Below are 21,790 nucleotides of genomic sequence, written 5' to 3'. Positions count from 1 at the left end.
TCGAACTCCTGACCTCAGGTGATTTGCCCACCTCCGCCTCCCAAAGTGCTGGGATTACAGGGGTGAGCCACCACACCTGGCCTACCTTTTCTATGTTTGATATATTTAGATACACAAATGCCATTTGTTATAACTGCCTAGAGTATTAAGTATAATAACATGCTGTCCAAGTTGGTAACCTGGAAGCAGTAGGCTGTACCACATAGCTAGGTGTGCAGCAGGCTGTAGTGTCCAAGTATATGTAAGTATACTCCATGATGTTGGCACAATGACAAAACTGCCTAATTAGGCATTTCTCAGAACATATCCCCATTGTTAAGCAACACACAACTATGTATATTTAAGGTGTTCAACTTGTTTTTCGTGGCAGCCTTCTAGTAGCCTTTCACACATTGCTGGTGGCAATGTGAAATGGTACAACCATTTGAATACTAGAAACAACACCTATGGCATTAACTGGTGAATGATAAACGTATTATTGTACCTCCATACAAAGGTACAAAGGAATACTACTCAGAAATAGCAAGGAACAAACTACTTTTGCAACAGTATGGTGACTCTCAGAAGTCAGACTCAAAAGGCTACAGAACGTAGGATTCCACTTACACAACATTCTGTAAAAGTCAGAACTGTGGGGACAGAAAACAGATTAGCAGCTGCCTGTGGGTGGGCGGGAGGGACTGACTACAGAAGGACCCCGGAACCTTTCGGGGTGGTTGAAATGTTCCACATCTCAGTAGCGGTGGTGGCTACATAACTCTGTATTTGTTAAAACTCATCCAACTATACACTTTTAAATGGTGAATTGTGTGTGCATATTAACCACATAATCTTAATTTTTAAATAAATATTATTAAGTATTGTGAAGTTATAAGCAAATCGTGATTTTTTAAAATAACACATGAAACCAGGCACGGTGGCTCACACCTGTAATCCTAGCACTTTGGGAGGCCGAGGCAGGTGGATCACCTGAGGTCAGAAGTTTGAAACCAGCCTGGCCAACATGGCAAAACCCCGTCTCTACTAAAAATACAAAAATGAGCCAGGCATGGCAGCACATGCCTGTAATCCTACCTACTCGGGAGGCTGAGGCAGGAGAATCGCTTGAACCCGAGGGGCGGAAGTTGCAGTGAGCCGAGATCACGCCACTTCACTGCAGCCTGGGCAGAAGAGCGAAACTCTATCTCAAAAGAAAAAATCACACATGGAAAGATGGTTTTCTTTTCTCTCCTGCCCCTGCAGGCAACATTTCATACACCATTTAGTCACCTTGGCCAAAGTCCGGAAGGATGCTCCTCTTACACTTTTCCGAAGATAATGAGCCCAGTCAAGGTAACTTTTGGAATGTTTAAAAATAAAATTGTATGGGTCTCTCCGTTCTTTCCCTTGCTAATATGGACAAAAGAGAAGCTAATTATTTGCTCTTCAACTCTAAGAGTTTTACCAGTGGAGGAATCAGACTATGGGAAGTATCTGCTATGCAGGAAAATTAGACATTCTCTCTGCAACTCCCAGAACTGGGATCCTCCTCTTTCAGCTGGCTGCTTAGTGCTAGCTGCATTGCAAGCAGCACAACACCTCAGCCTTGCAGCTGTGTGGCATTAGTCCCTTGAAGGACCAGGGCTGTGCCAGCCTCCCTTGGTCCCCTGAGTTTGGAGGCCACTCGGTTCCTTTATGGATGACCAGTGTCTCCTAAGGAGAAACATGATGATGTCTTCATTTTCAGAGTTATAGTAAGTACCAACAGATGGGAGGTTTTGGGGGCTCACTGCTGCCAGAGCCACTCCCAATCACAGCAGCCCCTCCCTCAGCCTGCCACACAGGTGTATTCTCTCCCAGGCTGGTTCAGTGGCTGCTCAGGTCTTTCACTGTGTTTCTTTGTTGCCAGTGCCCTGTGGCATGACTTAAAGGGGATTGTGACAAGACTAGAAGCTGAGTTATAGGAAAAGGCTTGGCAAATATGCTTCAAGATTGCAAAGTGGGGCAGTGGGAATTGAGCCTGTTTTCATTGCCTATTAGGATTCTGTTAAAAACTTGTGTGTTTTTACTCTCCTTAGGCTATCACACACCCTGAATTGAACTTGGGAAGGGGGCAGAACTGACTCTACAAGTCTTAGAGCATTTAACTAATTAGAGCATTCCTTGGCTGGGTGCAGTGGCTCACACCTGTAATCTTAGCACTTTGGGAGGCCGAGGCTGGTGGATCACTTGAGATCAGGAGTTCAAGACCAGCCTGGCCAACATAGTGAAACCCCATCTCTACTAAAAATACAAAAATTAGCTGGGCATGGTGGCGGGCACCTGTAATCCCAGCTACTCAAGAGGCTGAGGCAGGAGAATCAGTTGAACTCAGGAGGTGGAGGTTGCAGTGAGCCAAGATCGTGCCACTGCACTCCAGCCTGGGCAACAGAGTGAAACCCTGTCTCAAAAAAAAAAGAAGAGCATTCCTTTTCTGGAAAAGAAATTGCAAATGTAGAGAGGATATCCACTTAATGTCTTCAGTTTTTTCGGAAATTTAACTATAAGTCTTTACTTTCCTTCAGTCAAATAGAACTAAGTTGACTACCAGTGCAGGTAAAGAAAGCTCTCAGAGCCAGATCACTGGGTAGAGTTTCCAGAGAATGGCATTTTGAAAGTTTCTAAAGGATGACCGAATGACCGCGATTTTTCTTTCCTTTTTGCCTCTTTAAAGTAATAGTTTATAGTATATAAAATGGAAAATCACAGTTGCTGTGGGTTATAGAATCAAGCATCTGCTTCAGATCATTTCTGTCCTGGGCCCCGTGATCTTACCCCTCCAACAATGACACACACAGAAGCAGCAGCCCTTCCGGACCTTCCCAGGAGCCTGTCTCAGCACACACTTTGCAAACCATTGCCCACTGAGGTCATCAGCTTCTCACTTACTGAGAAATACCAGCAACCTCAAAAGACCATGAGTAAATCTCTCTAACAGAAGCCTTGTTTTATTAAGTTAGTATCTTAACCTTGCTTCTTGCTTTTCATTTCAGGCAATAGAGATGCTTGTTTTTGGAAAGAAGTTAACAGCAGGAGAAGCATGTGCTCAAGGACTTGTTACTGAAGTTTTCCCTGATAGCACTTTTCAGAAAGAAGTCTGGACCAGGCTGAAGGCATTTGCAAAGCTTCCCGCAAATGTTAGTATTTATCTTTTACTTCTAAGAACCTTGAAAATGATTTCCTAAGGGAAAAATGTATTTGCCTTCAGAGAATAAGTCATAAAAAACACAAGACACATCTTCAGTTACCTCTAAGCACATCGAAATTTGGGATTAAAAAATAACTGTAGTAATGTTGGAAATACAGTACTGATTTTTACAAAACTTATCAAATAGACCTTCCATTTCTGTGTGAGGACGGAGGGGCAATTCTGTATGGGGATTACTTGAGCAGGATGCTAGGCAGTATTTGCTGAGCACTTTTACTTTGGAATCCAGGTGAGAAGCGTGGATTAGCTACTTTAGGAGAGTCTTATTGTGTAGCACTTTTGTTTTTATATGTGGTAGCGAGTGAGTGACTGCTTTTATATTCTTGCTATTCAAAATGTAGTCCTGGAACCAGATGCTTGAGCAGCTACCTAAGGCTTTTTGGAAATGTGTTATCACAGGTCTGCCCCACGCCTACTGAAGTGATTTATATGCACACTGAATTTTGAGAAGCCCTGTCTTATATTACACATGCAACTTAAGATTTAACAGCATGAGGGCCGAGAACGGTGGCTCACGCCTGTAGTCTCAGTACTTTGGTAGGCAGAGAAGGGCACATCACCTGAGGTCGGGAGTTCAAGAACAGCCTGACCAACATGGCAAAACCCCATCTCTATTAAAAAAAAAAATACAAAAATTAGCCAGGCATGGTGGTGGGTGCCTATAATCCCAGCTGCTCTGGATGCTGAGGCAGGGAGAATTGCTTGAACCAGCGAGGTGGAGGTTGCAGTGAGCCAAGATCGCACCACTGCACTCCAGCCTGGGCGACAGAGTGGGACTGTGTCTCAGAAAAAAAAAAAAAAAAGATTTAACAGGATTCATTAAATGAACATGGGAGAAACAAGAACCAGAATCATAGAATAATCCCACTCCTGTTAGATTAACTTTTTTTTTTTCTTTTTGAGACAGAGTCTCACTCTTGTCACCCAGGCTGGAGTGCAATGGTGCAGTCTCAGATCACTGCAACCTCCACCTCCTGGATTCAAGCGATTCTCTTGACTCAGCCTCCTGAGTAGCTGGGATCACAAGCATGTACCATCACAACCAGCTAATTTTTGTATTTTTAGTAGAGATGGAATTTCACCATGTTGGCCAGGCTGGCCTTGAACTCCTGACCTCAACGGATCTGCCCGCCTCGGCCTCCCAAAGTGCTGGGTTATAGGCATGAGCCACCACCTCAAGCCTAGATCAACTCTTACCCTTATTGTTGGTTTTGTTTTTCCAGGCCATGAGAATTTCAAAAGAGATAATCAGGAATAGAGAGAAAGAAAAACTACATGCTGTTAATGCTGAAGAATGCAGTGTCCTTCAGGGAAGATGGCTGTCAGATGAATGCATGAATGCGGTGATGAACTTCTTATCCAGAAAATCAAAACTGTGATGACCACTACAGCGGAGTAAAGCATGTCCAAGGAAGGAGGTGCTGTTATCTCTGATTTCTAGTACTTGAACTAAATAAGCTTCATTGTGCCTTTTGCAGTACTAAAATATCAGTTACAATGATGATATTTCACTACAGCCCTGATGAATAAAAAATTTTGTAAAACAAGCTTAAGAATTCACATAGGGTTTGGTAGTAGAGAGTCTTACGTCTTTTGACATGAATCGTTGTTGCCAGGAACACTGGAACATGGTGCCTGGGGTCCTCCTTTGAAAAGCACTCACAGCATTACAGGCTGAAGTCATGTCTTTGAATGCCACTATAGCACTTTGACGTCCACAAACAGTGACTGACTGAATTGGGCCAAACGCAGACAGCCTACAGATCACTGACTTGAGGTCTTCGGTTGGTTGCATGTTCTTTTTCAGCCATCTAGCAAGGGAGCAAAATGGAAGGAATAGTATTACTATAAAACAAGACTCTTAATTGGGTTTTTTTTTTTTTTTTGGGCAATTTAATAAAGAGGCATGAAGGGAAAATTGGGTCATTTCATCGGAAAGCAATGCTCTGCATCCGTAATTGTTTTCTTATTTGTTAGAGAGTCCCATTGTTTAATGTGGTAGTTTATGGAAGGCATACCTGCAAGCTCCCTTGATTGACCTTGCAACATCCTGTCTTGATTTCGCAGCTATCACTTGACAAGGACTGAGGGTGTAATTCCAAGGGCTACAGAAGAGGATGGGATATTTTGCTTTTCCTAGTCTTCCTTTTGACCTTTCCTTCAAGGTCAAAGTTAGCTAACTCACCAGATCTCTTAGCTTTTTAGTTCTAAATTGTTTATTCCAGTAATTGTAATCCAAAATGTTCAGTTTTATCGAAAATAGAATAGAAATAAGCATTAGTTTCGATTGAGCAGTTACTAGTGCTTAATGCCCATTATCATATTTTATCCACCAAAAACAATGCCACAAATTAAAAATGAGGTAGGTCTGTTGCCGCTACCCATTTTCAAGTAGGCATCCCGAGGCCTAGAGATTAGCTTCTCCAGAGTCAAATTTCCAGTGAATGTCAAAATGAAGATAAAAACCCAGGCAGAGTTTTCATTCCCAAATAGCAGCACAAGCCAACTACTGCCCATTCCTCCCACAAATTACAACTAAAATCTGTACATGAAATATGAAAAAGAACTACTTGAGCATGCTGAAATTAATCAAAACCAGGTGGATTGTGGAAGGGTGTCAAAATACAGAGAAGCGACTGCACAAGGATACGTTTCCCAGATTACAAGAAATAAACACAATTGCTGGAATCTGTCTCCTGAGCATGGCGTTAGAAGTAATGGCAAAAACTGCAATTACTTTCGCACCAACCTAATACTTTTGCCTCAAAGGCACACCCCTATTGTGGAGCAGTGCTGCGATGACCATGGAGTGACCAGCCGAATAGAAGCTGAGGAAAACAAAAACACCTTGAAAAGGAAAAGGGCCCACTGGGGGCTAAAGAGTGAAAGCAAGAAGAGAATCCCAGAGCAGAGAGAAAGAAGTTCTAATTCTGCGTATGAACCCAGAGAAGTCTGATTCATAAGTGAGACTCAAACCAGCATAGCAAAGGCTTTGTGAAGTGTACTGGGATTTTAACCACCACCCACAGAAGATCAAGATAGCTTGTAGTCAGTCTAACCAGATTTGATTTCTTGCCAAAACAAAAACAGCATTTTCCAGATGATTGTAACATGATCCACAAAAACATAACTTCCATCCAATGCCACAATACAGTAAATATTATACCTTGTGGATCCTGGGATCCCTGTGCAGTTGCTTCTCTGTCTATTACGTCATATGGATCCACAATCCATCCATACAATAGAATATCTAAGGCCCTAAGAAGAAGATCCAGGATCCATATGACATAATATTTACAAAATTATATGACATAGAAACAAACATGGAAATGTGAACACTTGGGTGAAATAGACAATCTGCACATGTCAATCCTGAGATGACCTGGACTTTGGAATTGTTACACACAGTCTTATAGTTCTTATTGCTACATCCCATGAGGTCAAGAGAAATACACTAGAAATGATTTTAAAATATATGAATTTTCAAAAGAGAAATGTTGAAAAGAAAACCAAACAAAATTTAAAACTAAAAATGTAAAAAATAAAAATTCACTGAAGAGACTGACTAGATGCAAACTAGACGAAAAAGGAAGGAGTCAGTGAACCTTAAAGATGTATCAATAGAATTTAATATGAAGAACAGAGATAAGGAAATACAAGGAAAAAATGAATTAACAGTGATATCAGCAAGATGATGAAAGAGGAAGTTCTAAGCCCTCATACTCCAAATAAATACAGACTGACTAAAATAACTTTATGAGTTCTGGAAACTAGTCAAATACCTCCAGCAAACAAGTGAATGCCCAATCAAGAAAGTCACCTTAAAAATGGTAGGAATTGGCAGGGCGCAGTGGCTCACGCCTGTCATCCAAGCACTTTGGGAAGCCGAGGCGGGCGGATCACGAGGTCAGGAGTCCGAGACCAGCCTGGCCAACACGGTGAAACCCCATCTGTACCAAAAATATAAAAAATTAGCCAGGCTTGATGACACACGCCTATAGTCCCAGCTACTCAGAAGGCTGAGGCAGAAGAATCGCTTGAACCTGGGAGGTGGAGGTTGCTATGAGCCGAGATTGTGCCACTGTATTCCAGCCTGGGTGACAGAGTGAGACTCCGTCTTAAAAAAAAAAAAAAAAAAGGAATTTGTGGGGAAAAGAAAGAGATCAGACTGTTACTGTGTGAAAAGACAAGGGGGAAATGTCAGGAAAAGAAAGAGAGATCAGACTGTTATCTCTCTACTGTGTCTATAGACACAGTAACAGTCTGATCTCTCTTTCTTTTCCCCACAGGAATTTTTGTAATATTTGCTCTTGCCTTCTTCCCTGTGTGGTGCAGTCAGAGGCAACTGGCCCAATCCCCTGTTCCCTCCCTCAGGACAGAAGGAGCAGAGTGAAACTTGTTGCAACATCCTGGCCTGTCTGTGGGCTGCCTATGGAACTGGTGTCTATAATGTCCAACTCAGATATCAGACAGGAAACAGCAAATAGTTTTGATTTCAGGCTGGAAGCCACAGAAGGCAGTGGTGAGCAATGCAGCACATGAAAATTACACAGGGATTGCTGCCCTGTGGGCTTCTGAGGGCAGGAGATTACAAACAGAATACAATAGAGTATCTAAGGCCCTAAAAAAAAGCTGCAGTGAGACTCTTTAGGAAATGAAAACCTTTAAAATCACCTGTGATGGGGAGAGGGCGTGCACAAACACATTCACAGGAAGGAAGCATGCCTAGAAAATACCTGAGAAGACCTGGACTAATCTCAGATTAGTGAAGGTCTCATGGGCTCACAAATTAGTGAGGTCTTACAAGCCAGTCTGCAAAGACTGGGAGAGTGGCCACATTTTTTTTAAATACCCAATTTTCAAAAAGAGACCATAAGGCATGTTAAGAACCAGGAAAAGATGGCTCATTCAAATGAAAAAAATACATCTCCAGAAACAGTTCTGGAAGAAACACAGGCATCAGGCTTACTAGACTTTAAAACAGCTGTCGGCCAGGTGCGATGGCTCATGCCTGTAATCCCAGCACTTTGGGAGGCCAAGGCAGTCAGATCACTTGAGGCCAGGAGTTTGAGACTAGCCTGGCCAACATAGTGAAACCCCATCTCTACTAAAAATACAAAAAAATTGGGGCATGGTGCTGCACACCTGTAATCCCAGCTACTCAGGAGGCTGAGGCATGAGAATCACTGGAACCCAGGAGGCAGAGGTTGCGGTGAGCCAAGATCACATGACTGCACCCTAGCCTGGGCAACAGAGTGAGACTCTGTTTCAAAACAACAAACAACAACAAAAAACCCACAACTGTCAAATATACTCCCACAACTAAATAAAAACATGAACAAAGAACCAAAGAAAGGAAAGCATATGAACAAAATGAGAACATCAACAAAGATAGAAATTATAAAAAAAAATTCTTGAGCTGAAAAGTACAATAACCGATTTGAAAATTTTATTAGAGGAGTTCAACAGCAAACTCAAGTAGAAGAAAGAATAAGCAAATTTGAAATCAGCTCATTTGAAATTATTGCATTTGAGAAGCATACAGAAGAAAAATACAGTGAACAGATGCTTAGGGACTTATGAGATGCCATCACGCTGACCAATATATGCATAATGGGAGTCCCAGAAGGAGGTGAGAAAAATGAGAAGAGAGACTATTTGAATAAATAATAGCTGAAAACATGCCAAATATGAGGAAAGACATGGATATACAAATCCAAGCTCAACGGTCTTCAAGTAGGATAAACCTGAAGAGACCCATACGAAAACACATAATCAAAGGGGGCAAAAGTACCAGATAAAGAGAATCTTGGAAAGTATCAAGAGAAAACTTACTCATTATGTACAAGAGATCTGCAATAAGACTATCAGTGTATTATTTCAGCAAGAACCCTGGAGACTAGAGGCAGTGGGATGATATATTTAAAGTGCTGAAAATTAAAAAAAAACAAACAAAAAAAACTGTCAACTGAGAATTCTATACCTGGTAAAATGTTTCTTCAAAAATGAGGGAGAAATTAAGACATTCACATAAAAACAAAAGCTGAGGGAGTTTATTATTACTACACCTGCCCTACAAGAAATGTTAAAAGAAATCCTTCAGTTTGAAATGAAATAATGCTAGATGGTAACTGGAAGACATATGAAAATATAAAGTTCTCCAGTAAAGGTAAATATATGAACAAATATAAAAACAGTATCAATGTAATTTTTGTTTATAACTCCACTTTGGATTTTCTACAGGATTTAAGAGACAATTGCATAAAATAATTATGAATTATGTTGATGAGTATATAATATTAAGTGGTATAATTTGTGACATCAATAACATAAGGGGAGAAGAGCTTTAAGGAAGTAGAGTTTTTATATGCAACTGAAATTAAGTTGGTATCAATTAATATAGATCATCATAACTCTAGGATATTATATGTAATGCCCAAAGTAAACACCAAGAAAATATACACAAGCAGAAGTGAGAAAGGAATCAAAATGTGCCATTACAACAACTTTAAACATAAAGGAAGGAAGGCAGTAATCAAGGAAATGAGGGAGAAAAAAAGCTGTAAGGGACAGAGAAACAACAAAATGGCAAAAGTAATTGCTTTCTTAGCAATTACTTTAAATATAATTGGATTGAAAACATATCAAAAATCATAAGTTGGCAGAGTGGATATAAAACCAGAATCAACTGTATACTGTCTAAAAGAGTCTCACTTTAGATCTGAGGATATGAGTAGGGTGAAAGCGTAAGGATTAAAAAGATATTCCATGCCAATAGTAATAAAGAGAGAGCAGAAATGGCTATACAATGGATAAAATAGACTTTAAGTAAAAAACTGTTAAAAGGGACAAAGAAAGACATAATATAATGCTAAAAGGCTCAATTTACCAAGAAGATATGACAGTTATAAACATATACACTAAATATTAGAGCTCCAAACTATATGAAGCAAACATTGACAAAATTGAAGAATAAATGGCTCTGCAATAATAGTAGAAAACTCCAATACCTCCACTTTCTCCAGTGGATAGAGAACCAGGCAGAAGATCATAGGAGAACACAGGACTTGGAAAATACTATAGACCAGCTGGACCCAACAGACACATACAGTACACTGCACCTAATGACAACAGAATATGTATTTTTTAAGTGCACATGGAGCATTTTCCAAGAAAGGTCATACGTTAAGCCATAGGACATCTTAATAGATTAAAAATTGAAATATGAAATATTTCTGATCACAATGAAATGAAACTAGAAGTTAACAGCAAAAACCTGGACAATTCCCAAATATGTAGAAATTAAATAACACACTTTTAAATAACCAGTGGGTCAAGAAAAATCACAAAGAAAAAATTTAAAATATCTTGACATGAATGAAAACACTACAAACCATGTGAAAGCAGTGCTAAAATAGAAATTTGCAGCTGCAAACACATGAAGAAAAAAGAAAGATTTCAAATAAACAACCTAGATTTACACCATAAGAAACTAGAAAAAGAACAAACTAAAACCAAAACGAGCAGAAAGAAGAAAAAAAATAAAGATTAAAGATAAATAAATACTAGCAATGAACATTCCAAAAAGGAAATTGAGAAAAACCATGCAATTTATAACATCAAAAATAACCAAGTTTAGGAATCAGTTTATCCAATGAGGCAAAAGACTGTGTGAAAACTAGAAAACATTACTGAAATAAATTACAGAAGACATAAATAAATGGGAAGACTTCACATGTTCATGGATTAAAAGACTTAGTATTATTGAGATATTAACACTACCCAAAGGGATTTGCACATTTAATGAAGTTCTATCAAGATCCCAACAATGTGTTTGCAGATACATAAAATGTATTCTAAAATGCATATGGAATCTTAAGGAACCCCAAATAGGCATAATTACCATATGATCCCTCAATTCCACTTCTGGGTATGTCTTAGTGCATTTTTGTTGCTATGATAGAATATCACAAACTGAGTAATTTATAAAGAAAATGTATTTATTTGGCTCATGGTTCTGGAGCCTGGGAATCCAAGATTGAGGGGCCACATCTGGTAAGGGTCTTCTTACTGCATCATATCATGGCAAAAGGCATAGCATGTTAAGGAACCACACATGTGAAACAGAAAAAGGAGGTTGACCTTCTGACATACTAACCCACTTCCACAATAATGGCATTAATCCCCTCATGAGAGCAGAACCCTCATGACCTAATCACGCCTTAAAGGTCTCACCTTTCAGTACATCACATGGCAATTAAATTTCAACATAAGTTTTGGAGAAGACATTTAAACCATAGCAGAGAATATACCCCAAATAATTGACTAGCAGAGACTTGAACAGATATTTGCATACAAAGCATTATTCACAAGATAGAAAAGTAAAAACAACCCAAGTGTCCATCAACAGATGAATGGATAAACAAAATGTAGTCTATATGTAGAATGAAATATTATCAGCCTTAAAAAAGAATAAAACTCTGATACATGCTACAACAAGGATGAACCTTGAAGACATTATGCCAAGTGAAATAAGCCAGACACAAAAGGACAAATATTATATGATTCAATAGGCAAATTCGTAGAGTCAGAAAATAGAATAATGGTTACAAGGTGCTGAGAAGATAAAGGAGTAGGAAATTATTGTTTAAAGGAGAAACAGTTTCATTATGGGATGATGAAAATGTTCTAGAGAAGGATAGTGATGATGGTTGCATAACAATGTTTGGAATGTACTTAATGCCACTAACTTAATTACACTTAAGCACTTAAAATGGTAAATCTTATGTTATTTACATTTTACTGTAAGGAATATTTTTTAAAAAGCAATGCAATTCACCATATTAACAGAATAAAAGAAACATATTAGTCATAGATACAGAGAAAGCATTTGACAAAATTCTACATTCACGTGTGATAAAAACAGCTAGAAACAGTAAGGAATTTTCTCAAACTTATATAAGGAATCCGCAGAAACTTAGAGTAAACAAAACACTGAATTGTTTTTTCTGTGAGATTGAGAAAAAAATGAAAGATGTCTGCTTTTACCACATCTATTCAACACTGTGCTGAAAATCTTAGTCATTGCAATAAGGCAAAGAAAGGAAATAAAAGAATAAAGAATGGAAAGGAAGATGTAAAAATGTTTCTGTATTTGCAGATAATATGACTATTTACAAAAAAATCCCAAGGAATTATATGATCCAGCAATCCCACTTCTGGGTATTTATCCAAAAGAATTGAAATCAAAATCTTGAAGAGACATTAACACCTCTATATTCATTGAAGCACTATACACAATAGCGAAAGTATGGGAAAAATGTAAATGTTTGACGGAGAAATGGATAAAGAAAATGTGGTATACACATACAATGAAATACTTGTCAGCCTTTTAAAAGACAGAAATTCTGTAATATGTGACAACGTAGACACACCTTGAGGACATGCTAAGTGAAATAAGCCAGTCACAGAAATAATGCATGATTCCATTTATATGAGGCATCTAAAACAGCCAAATTCATAGAATCAAAGAGTGGAATGATGGTTACTAGGGCCTTGTGGGAGGGGGAAATGCGAGTTAATAATCAACTGGCCTAAAGTTTCACGTAATCAAGATGAATAAGCTCTAAATATCTGTTTACAACACTGTCCACAATAATGTATTACATGCTTAAAAATTGTTGAGAGTTTTGTTAAGACCTCATGTAAAGTGTTCTTATCAAAATAAAAGAAAAATCCCAGAGAATCTAAAAAATAGCTACCAGAACTAATACATTAATGTACAAGTTTGCAGTATACTATGATAATAAACAAAAATCAATTGTATCCTTATATTTAGTATTTTTCATTTACAGTGGTGCTATAAACTATAAAATACCTAGTGTCGAGGCTCAGAAAATGATACTCTAGAGTATGGCACTTTGGCATGTTGAATGCTTTGAATTAAATGGAAGGCCTCCAAACCAAGGTCTCTCTAACCTTCCCTTGTTTCTTCCCACAAGTGCAGGAAGGGGCTCTCTCTAAAGTTCCCGGATCTGACTGAGGGAAGTTATTCTCAAAGAAAAACAATTGCCTTTAATATTATGTCTGAACTCTCATTAACCAGGAAAGATTAATCACCAAGGAAAAAATGAAGGTTGTCACCACACCCACCTAGACAGACTTTTCATGTTCTCTTCTGAGGGCTATTCTGAGAGACTTTATCTGCATAAGGCAAACTTTGTTCATGGTGCAGTTCCACCCCTCACCTTCCCATAATGTTGCCATCTCTCCCAGAGCTCAGAGGGACTCTGTCCCAGGCTATTGTCTTTTTTTTGGGCCCAGTCATCTCCCCTAAATATAATTTACTTTTCCTCTAAAATTCCTTACATCCCCCACCTTCCTCTCCTCTATGAAGGGGGCATTTAGTCATCAACCACCTGGCCCTTCTTTGAATTGTCAGAACTTGTGTGACTCTCATGCACTTGCACCTTAATAAATCTGTATGCCTTTTCTCCTGTTAATGTGTCTGTTGTTGAGTTTAGCAGACTGCTTTCATCAACCTTCAGAGGGAAAAAGGAAAGCTCCTTTTACCCCTGTGCTAGTAATAAATATAACAAAAAATATCTAAGACTTCTTCACTGAAAACTACAAAACATTGTTAGGAGACATTACAGAAGACCTAACCAAAGGGCAAATATATCCTGTCCATGTTGAAAGTCTCAATATTATTAAGATGGAAGGTCTTCCCTATTGATCCTGATTCAACTCAATCCCAAATTCTAGTAGTCTTTTTGTAGAAACTAACAAATTGGTTCTAAATTTTTATGGCAATGCAAAGAACCTAGAATAATCAAAGCAATTTTTAAAGCAGAAGATCAAAGTCAGATGCCTAACACTACCTTATTTCAGGACCTGGCCACAGTAAGAAAGTCTTGTTTGGGCAAAGACATATAGATAAATGGAGCAAAATAGGATCCAGAAATACACTCAAATATATGTGGAAAATCATTTTTTATGAATGTGCCAAAACAGGCCGGGTACAGTGGCTCATGCCTGTAATCCCAGCACTTTGAGAGGCCAAGGTGGATGGATCACTCTCAAGTGAGTTCGAGACCAGCCTGGCCAAACATGGTGAAACCCAGTCTTTACTGAAAATACAAAAATTAGTTGGGTGTGGTAGTAGGCACCTGTAAACCCAGCTACTCTGGAGGCTGACACAGAAGAATAGCTTGAACCTGGGAGGCAGAGGTGGAGTGAGTCAAGATCGCACCACTGCACTCCAGCCTGGGTGACAGAGCGAGACTCCATCTCAAAAAAGGGGGGGGCCAACCCCCTTTGGGTCTCCTCCCTTTGTATGGGAGCTCTGTTTCCACTCTATTAAATCTTGCAACTGCACACTCTTCTGGTCCGTATTTGTCATGGCTCGAGCTGAGCTTTGGCTCGCTGTCCACCACTGCTGTCTGCCACCATCACAGACCCGCTGCTGACTTCCACCCTTCCGAATATGGCAGGGTGTCCGCTGTGCTCCTGATCCAGCAAGGCACCCATTGCCACTCCTGATCAGGTTAAAGGCTTGTCATTGTTCCTGCATGGCTAAGTGCCCAGGTTTGTTCTAATGAGCTAAACAGTAGTTGCTGGGTTCCACGGTTCTCTTCTAATAGAGCTATACCTCTCACTGTATAGCCCAAGATTGCATTCCTTGGAATCCATGAGGCCAGGAACCCCTGGTCAGAGAACAAGAAGCTTGCTGCCATCTTGGAAGCAGTCTGCCACCATCTTGGGAGCTCTAAGAACAAGGACTCCCTGGTAACATTCTGGCGACCACAAAGGGACTCTCCAAAGCAGTGAGTAATATTGGACCACTTTCGCTTGCCATTCTGTCCTATCCTTCCTTAAAATTGGAGGAAAATACCGGGCACCTGTCGGCCGCTTAAAAACTATTAGCGTGGCCACCAGACTTAAGATTCAGGTGTGAGGCTGTCTGGGGAAGCACTTTCTAACAAACCCCAAACCTTCTAGGTTGGGAGCGTTTGTCTGCCTGGAACCAGCTTCCGCTTTCAATTTTCCTGGGGAAGCCGAGGGCCAACTAGAGGCAGAAAGCCATCATCCTGAACTCCTGGCATTAGTTGGTTGAGATCATGGCACAGCCAAAGTCTCTACTCAACAGTCTCCCATGTGTGTGCCCCTACTTTTCCTTCTGACCCATACCTCCTGGGTCCCAACCACGAATTTCTTCAAAGTGTAGCCCCAAAATTCTCCTTACCTCTGAATCTACTTCCTCCGATCTCTGTCTCCTAGGTACTAATGCTTGAGACTTTCACTTCCTCTCCCAAGTATTAGAGCAAGTTTTATCTCCAGAGGGACCTAAGGAAGCTCTACGCTGTGTCCTTAGGCATCTAGGCTATGAACCCAGGGAGTCTTTTCCCTGGTGTCCCTCCCAATTTAGGCATACAGCTCTAGACATGGGCAGTTATGTGAGACCCATTCCCCACCACCCTTGCCAGGGCCTTAGAACTGATGACCCAGCACTTTAACAACTGGAACTGGGTCTAAGACAACATAATAGATCAGGATGAAAGCAAATTGAGTAAGTCAAGGAGAGGAGAGACAGAGAGAGAGAGAAAAGAAACAAAAGAGGGAGAGAAAGAAAAAGAGAGAAGTAGTAAAGAAAAAACAGCATGCCCTATTCCTTTAAAAGTCTGGGTAAATTTAAAACCTATAATTGATAATTGAAGGTCTTCTCCATGACCCTATAACACTCCAATACTACCTTGTTGTCAGTGTAAACAAGGGTGTAGCCTGAAAACACTGAGACCACTGACAACCAGTAAACTTCCTATCAAAAATCCTTAACCCAGAAACCCGCGGATGGTCCAAATGCATTCAATCTGTAGTGGCAACTGCTTTGCTAACAGAAGAAAGCAGAAAAGCAACTTTTAGAGGAAATGTCATTTTGAGCACACTTCACCAGTTCAGAATTATCCTAAGTCAAAAAAGCAAAAAGGTAGCTTAGTAACTCAAATCTTAAAGTGTGGGGCTATTCTCTTAGAAAAAGGTGATTTAACATTAACCACTGAAAATTCCCTTAACCCAGCAGATTTCCTAACAGGGGACTTAAATCTTAATTACCATACAAAGGTCCAACCAGACCTAGGAGGAACTCCCTTCAAGACAGAACAATAGATGGTTCCTCCCAGGTGATTGAGAAAAAAACCACAAGTGCAACTTAATTGGTAAGTGTAACTTACTCTTGTGGAAGCAGAGTTAGGAGAATTGCCTAATAATTGTTCTGCTCAAAAGTGCAAGCTGTTTGCACTCAGCCACACCTTAAAGTACTTACAGAATCAGAAAGTCTCTACTCAATCCTGACTCAAAAGGTTACCTACACCCTCTCTGAAATGAATTTGCATAAGAATTGTTGTTTATGGGAATCCATCTTGATGGGGCAGCTGGGTTGTTATGAAATACTCAGGAACCCAGCCCAGGTCTAGAACTCACCTCTGAGAACAAACGCAATGTTGGGCACGCTGGTAAAGGACCACTAGAATCCAGCAGCCCCAGACCTCTTTCTTTGTGATCAAGAAAGGCGGGAAAACAGGTGCAGGACTGCTACATCGGTGAGTGTAACTAATCCAATAAGCAGAGGTCCATGGGTGGTTACGCACCCTGGAAAGGAATAAGCATTAGGACCGTAGAGGACGCTCTAGGACTCATGCTCATCAGCAAATGACTAGGGGTGCTGGCATCCCTATGTTCTTTTATCAGATGGGAAACATTCCCCGCCAAGGTAAAACGCCCCTAAGATGTATTCTGGAGAATCCGGCCCAGTCAGAGTGTATGTATCTTTTTCCCTGTCAGACCTGAAGCAAATTAAAATAGACCTAGGTAAATTCTCAGATAACCTTGATGGCTGTATTGATGTTTTACAAGGGTTAGGACAATCCTTTGATCTGACATGGAGAGATACAATGTTACTGCCAGATCAGACACTAACCCCAAATGAGAGAAGTGCCGCCATAACTGCAGCCTGAGAGTTTGCCAATCTCTAGTATCTAAGTCAGGTCAATGATAGGATGACAACAGAGGAAAGAGAACAATTCCCCACAGGCCAGCAGGCAGTTCCTAGTGTAGACCTTCATTGGGATGCAGAATCAGAACACGGAGATTGGTGCCACGGACATTGGCTAATCTGTGTGCTAGAAGGACTAAGGAAAACTAGGAAGAAGGCTGTAAATTATTCAGTGATGCCCAGTATAACACAGGGAAAGGAAGAAAATCCTACTGCCTTTCTGGAGAGACCAAGGGAGGCACTGACGAAGCATACCTCTGTCACCTGACTCTACCGAAGGCCAACTAATCTTTTTTTTTAGATTTGTGGAATAAAAATATTTATTCACATAATTTTAAATTAAAGTTGAGGCTAATAAATCTTCCATGGTAATGATTTAAGTGCGGTGATGCTTGGCTTTCTTTAACATTCATTTCTTTTCTTCTGAGTGAAGGCATATCAGTTATTCTTGAACAAGTCAATACAGCTTTGCAAAAGAGAGACATTGTTCTGTGGGGAAAAAAGTCAAGGCAGACCAACGAACTATTAAAACTTGCCATATACCTGTAATGACGCAAGTCCACCAACATAGCTTTTCACAGGAGATTTAAAGTCAGCCAGAGCAAGCTGGCCCTTCTCTTCATTAAATCCCAGATGAACTGCAACATACCACTCATCCCAATTTCATGTGGGAGAGCTCCTCTCCCTCCATGGGTAAGGCCACCAGCCAAAGAGCTTACATTCGCTCCAGCACCTCTGCCCTCACCTGCTTGCTCCTAAATGTGATCCTGCTTACTGTAACTTCTTAGATGCTATGTCAGTGCGTTGTTTTATGAAGGCGAGGGCCTTGGAAAGATTGCATAAAAGTTGCTAGAAATTAGGGCTGGGAGCTGTAGCTCACACCTATAATCCCAGCACTTTGGGAGGCCAAGGCAGGTGGATCGCCTGAGGTCAGGAGTTCAAGTCCAGCCTGGCCAAAATGGTGAAACCCTGTCTCCTGGCATGTTTTATTTCCAGTTCAGATGTTTCAATTAGATTCTTTCTAAATGCTGCCACTCCTTTCTGTTTGAAATTTATCAGTTCTTCTTCTGCAGATTCGGAAGGTTGTTCAAATTTCTAGCAGCACTCCTGCTGGTGTGCCTCAGCCAACTTGATGTCTTTGCTCTTTAACCAGACCTTATCCAGAGATTCGTTTGCGTTATCATAGTCAATGAGGGCTTTGGTGCGTCTGTATAAGAGATCCTTAGCAACTTCGATGTTGAGCGTGTAGTATCAGAGGAGCTCTGTTAGCTTCAAACCTTCATCTGATGAAACTCGACCCTCTACTCTCCTAAGTTTCTCAAATAGCTCGGCAACCTTCAATAGGTACTTTTTGATGACTGTGGGCTCTTCTAAAGCCAGGTTATGTAAGCAGGCTGCAGGGTGGATATAGCCATTGGCAATATTTTTATGAGATCTGGTCATTTTGTCAGTTTTCACACAAGAATCTTTGATCCTGTTGTAATCGTTAATAAGGAAGTTCTTCTCTTGCTCAGAGAAGTCATCTACCTCCTTAACTCCAGTAAAAAGGACTTCAGCACTTTTCACCACACTTTTGAAGAAGCCTCCAAACATCCCTTTAGTATTTTTCCGCCTAACACTTAGATCCTGATCATATTCTAGGAAAACATGGAAGTGGCAATCTTTACTGAGAACAGGGTGAGACGAAAGCCACTGAAGAAAGACTTCATGGGAGGACAGTCTTCTTAAAAACATCGAACACTTGGACTCAGGAAGGGGAACATCACACTCCGGGGCCTATCATGGGGAGGGGGGAGGGGGGAGGGATGGCATTAGGAGTTATACCTGATGTAAATGACGAGTTGATGGGTGCTGACGAGTTGATGGGTGCAGCACACCAACATGGCACAAGTATACATATGTAACAAACCTGCACGTTATGCACATGTACCCTAGAACTTAAAGTGTAATAATAATTAAAAAAAAAAAAAACATCGAGATACTCAGCTTCCAGTTCTTGTATCATCTTGGCAAATTCTTCTTTGGTCATAGACCCTTCACCTTCTCCCAGTTTCTGCATCTTCTCTTGAGGACCATCAAAGTCAGGCTTCGTAGGAGCAGCTGGAATCTGAAGCAGAGGCAGGAGCTCAAGAGCCTCTTGTCTCAGCAGCGATGTTTTCTAGTTGGTGCCTTATTCTACTCTTGCTGGTTCACAGGAGACAACCACTCCACACCTGTGGGGCTACTTAAAAGTCAACTCCTGTTTTTTGTTAACCTTCCTTATTTCTTCCGGCCATTTAGAATGAGGTGTCTTCCTGAGAGTTGCGTATTCACTTTGATGGCAATCATTTGTTCAGTTTATCCATTACAGACAATCATTCCAAGCACAACAGTGTTTATACTGCTTCAATGTTGGCCTAAAACTAGTACAACGAATGCTAAGCACCAACAATTAGCTGTCAAGATTATAAAGTCTCCAGTATTCCAAAGGAATTTTTTCCTAATCCTAAAGGATAATTGAGGACTCTAATTTTGAATGAACAGAACATATCTAAATATAAGCTTTGGTACTAATTTTGTTTTATGATTAAGAAATCATCATTTGGACAGGTTCTTCAGTCTGCCTTCCAGGACAAAATGCATGGAAATCCCCTTTAAAATCAGCTAAGACTCTGTTCCTGCAGCCAAGAATTAACAAACAAGGGCTGAAAACTGCCTCCTTGAGCACTTTTTTTGTTTTTGGTAGACAGTCTTGCTCTGTCACCCAGGCTGGAGTGGAAGGCCAACTAGTCTTAAAGGATAAGTTTATCACTCAGTGAGCTGTACACATTACAAAAAAACTTCAAAAGTCCGCTTTAGGCCAGGAACAAAATTTAGAAACCCTATTGAACTTAGTAACCTCAGTTTTTTTATGATAGAGATCAGGAGGAGCAGGTGGAATAGGACAAACGAGATAAGAAAAAGGTCACTGCTTTAGTCATGGCCCTCAGGCAAGCGGACTTTGGAGGCTCTGGAACATGGACAGTGTGGGCAAATCGAATGCCCGATAGGGCTTGCTTCCAGTGCGGTCTACAAGGACACTTTAAAAAAGATTAAATGAATAGAAATATTCCGCCCCCTTGTCCATGTCCCTTATGTCAAGGGAATCACTGGAAGGCCCACTGCCCCAGGGGACGAAGGTCCTCTGAGTCAGAAGCCACTAACCAGATGATCCAGCAGCAGGACTGAGGGTTCCTGGGGCAAGCGCCAGCCCATGCCATCACCCGCACAGAGCCCCGGGTATGCCTGACCATTGAGGGCCAGGAGGTTAACTGTCTCCTGGACACTGGCGCGGCCTTCTCCATCTTACCCTCCTGTCCCGGACAACTGTCCTCCAGATCTGTCACCATCTGAGGGGTCCTAGGACAGCCAGTCACTAGATACTTCTCCCAGCCACTAAGTTGTAACTGGGGAACTTTACTCTTTTCACATGCTTTTCTAATTATGCCTGAAAGCCCCACTTGCTTGTTAGGGAGAGACATTCTAGCAAAAGCGGGGGCCATTATACACCTGAACATAGGAGAAGGGAAAACCAAGCCCCAGTACTCAGCAGGAGAAACAGAATGGGGAACCTTATGAGGACATAGTTTCCTCCCCTCAGGATGGCTAGCCACTGAAGAAGGAAAAATATTTTTGCCGGAAGCTAACCAATGGAAATTACTTAAAACCCTTCACCAGACCTTTCACTTAGGCATTGATAGCACCCATCAGATGGCCAAAGTATTATTTACTGGACCAGGCCTTTTCAAAACTATCAAGCAGAAAGTCAGGGCCTGTGAAATGTGCCAAAGAAATAATCCCCTGCACTGCAGGCCATACATTTCAATCCCTGTATCTTTAACCTTCTTGTTAAGTTTGTCTCTTCCAGAATCGAAGCTGTAAAACTACAAATGGTTCTTCAAATGGAGCCCCGGATGCAGTCCATGACTAAGATCTGTGGACCCCTGGACCGGCCTGCTAGCCCATGCTCTGATGTTGATGACATCAAAGGCACTCCTCCTGAGGAAATCTCAACTGCATGACCCAAATCACCAGGAAGTAGTTAGAGTAGTCGTCAACCTCACCAACAGCACTTGGGTTTTCCTGTTGAGGGGGGGACTAAGAGACAGGACTAGCTGGATTTCCTAGGCCGACTAAGAATCCCTAAACCTAGCTGGGAAGGTGACCGCATCTACTTTTAAACACAGGGCTTGCAACTTAGCTCATACCCGACCAATCAGGTAGTAAAGAGAGCTCACTAAAATGCTAATTAGGCTATAGCAGGAGGTAAAAAAAGAGCCAATCATCTATCACCTGAGAGCACAGGGGAAGGGACAATGATTAGGATATAAACCTAGTAGCAGTGGCTACCCCCTTTGGATCTCCTCCCTTTGTGTGGGAGCTCTGTTTTCACTCTATTAAATCTTGCAAAAAAAAAAAAAAAGTGCCAAAACAATTCAATAGGGAAAGGAAAATGTTTTCTTTCTCTTTTTCTTTTTCTTTTTTTTTTTTTTTTT

General features: G+C 40.9%; 2 protein-coding genes and 1 pseudogene across 6 annotated transcripts in view; 1 reads left to right on the top strand and 2 right to left on the bottom strand.

Annotated features, from left to right (window-relative positions):
* ECI2 (enoyl-CoA delta isomerase 2) overlaps positions 1-4,786 on the top strand; it is a 46,765-nt gene extending 41,979 nt beyond the window's left edge. For all 4 annotated transcript variants that reach the window (XM_011962621.1, XM_011962622.1, XM_011962620.1 and 1 more), the window contains 3 exons: positions 1,243-1,332; positions 3,012-3,155; positions 4,450-4,786. In XM_011962621.1, the coding sequence (XP_011818011.1) occupies positions 1,243-1,332; positions 3,012-3,155; positions 4,450-4,605 (390 nt within the window). In that variant the 3' untranslated portion in view covers positions 4,606-4,786. The remainder of the gene's footprint in view (positions 1-1,242; positions 1,333-3,011; positions 3,156-4,449) is intronic.
* LOC105526592 (chromosome unknown open reading frame, human C6orf201) overlaps positions 1-21,790 on the bottom strand; it is a 57,923-nt gene that overhangs the window by 10,330 nt on the left and 25,803 nt on the right. Inside the window, exon 4 of one of the 2 annotated variants that reach the window (XR_001004100.1) lies at positions 4,815-5,071. The exons of the other annotated variant lie outside the window; for it this stretch is intronic. The gene's annotated coding sequence lies outside the window, so the exon portion shown is untranslated. The remainder of the gene's footprint in view (positions 1-4,814; positions 5,072-21,790) is intronic. 2 annotated transcript variants of the gene reach the window in all.
* LOC105526591 lies at positions 17,715-19,377 on the bottom strand (annotated as a pseudogene).

This window comes from Colobus angolensis, unplaced genomic scaffold, assembly GCF_000951035.1.
Source record: "Colobus angolensis palliatus isolate OR3802 unplaced genomic scaffold, Cang.pa_1.0 Scaffold6, whole genome shotgun sequence".
Classification (NCBI taxonomy): domain Eukaryota; kingdom Metazoa; phylum Chordata; class Mammalia; order Primates; family Cercopithecidae; genus Colobus; species Colobus angolensis.
The sequence above is the reverse complement of the archived record's forward strand: the minus strand, read 5'-3'. Positions and strand labels throughout refer to the sequence as shown.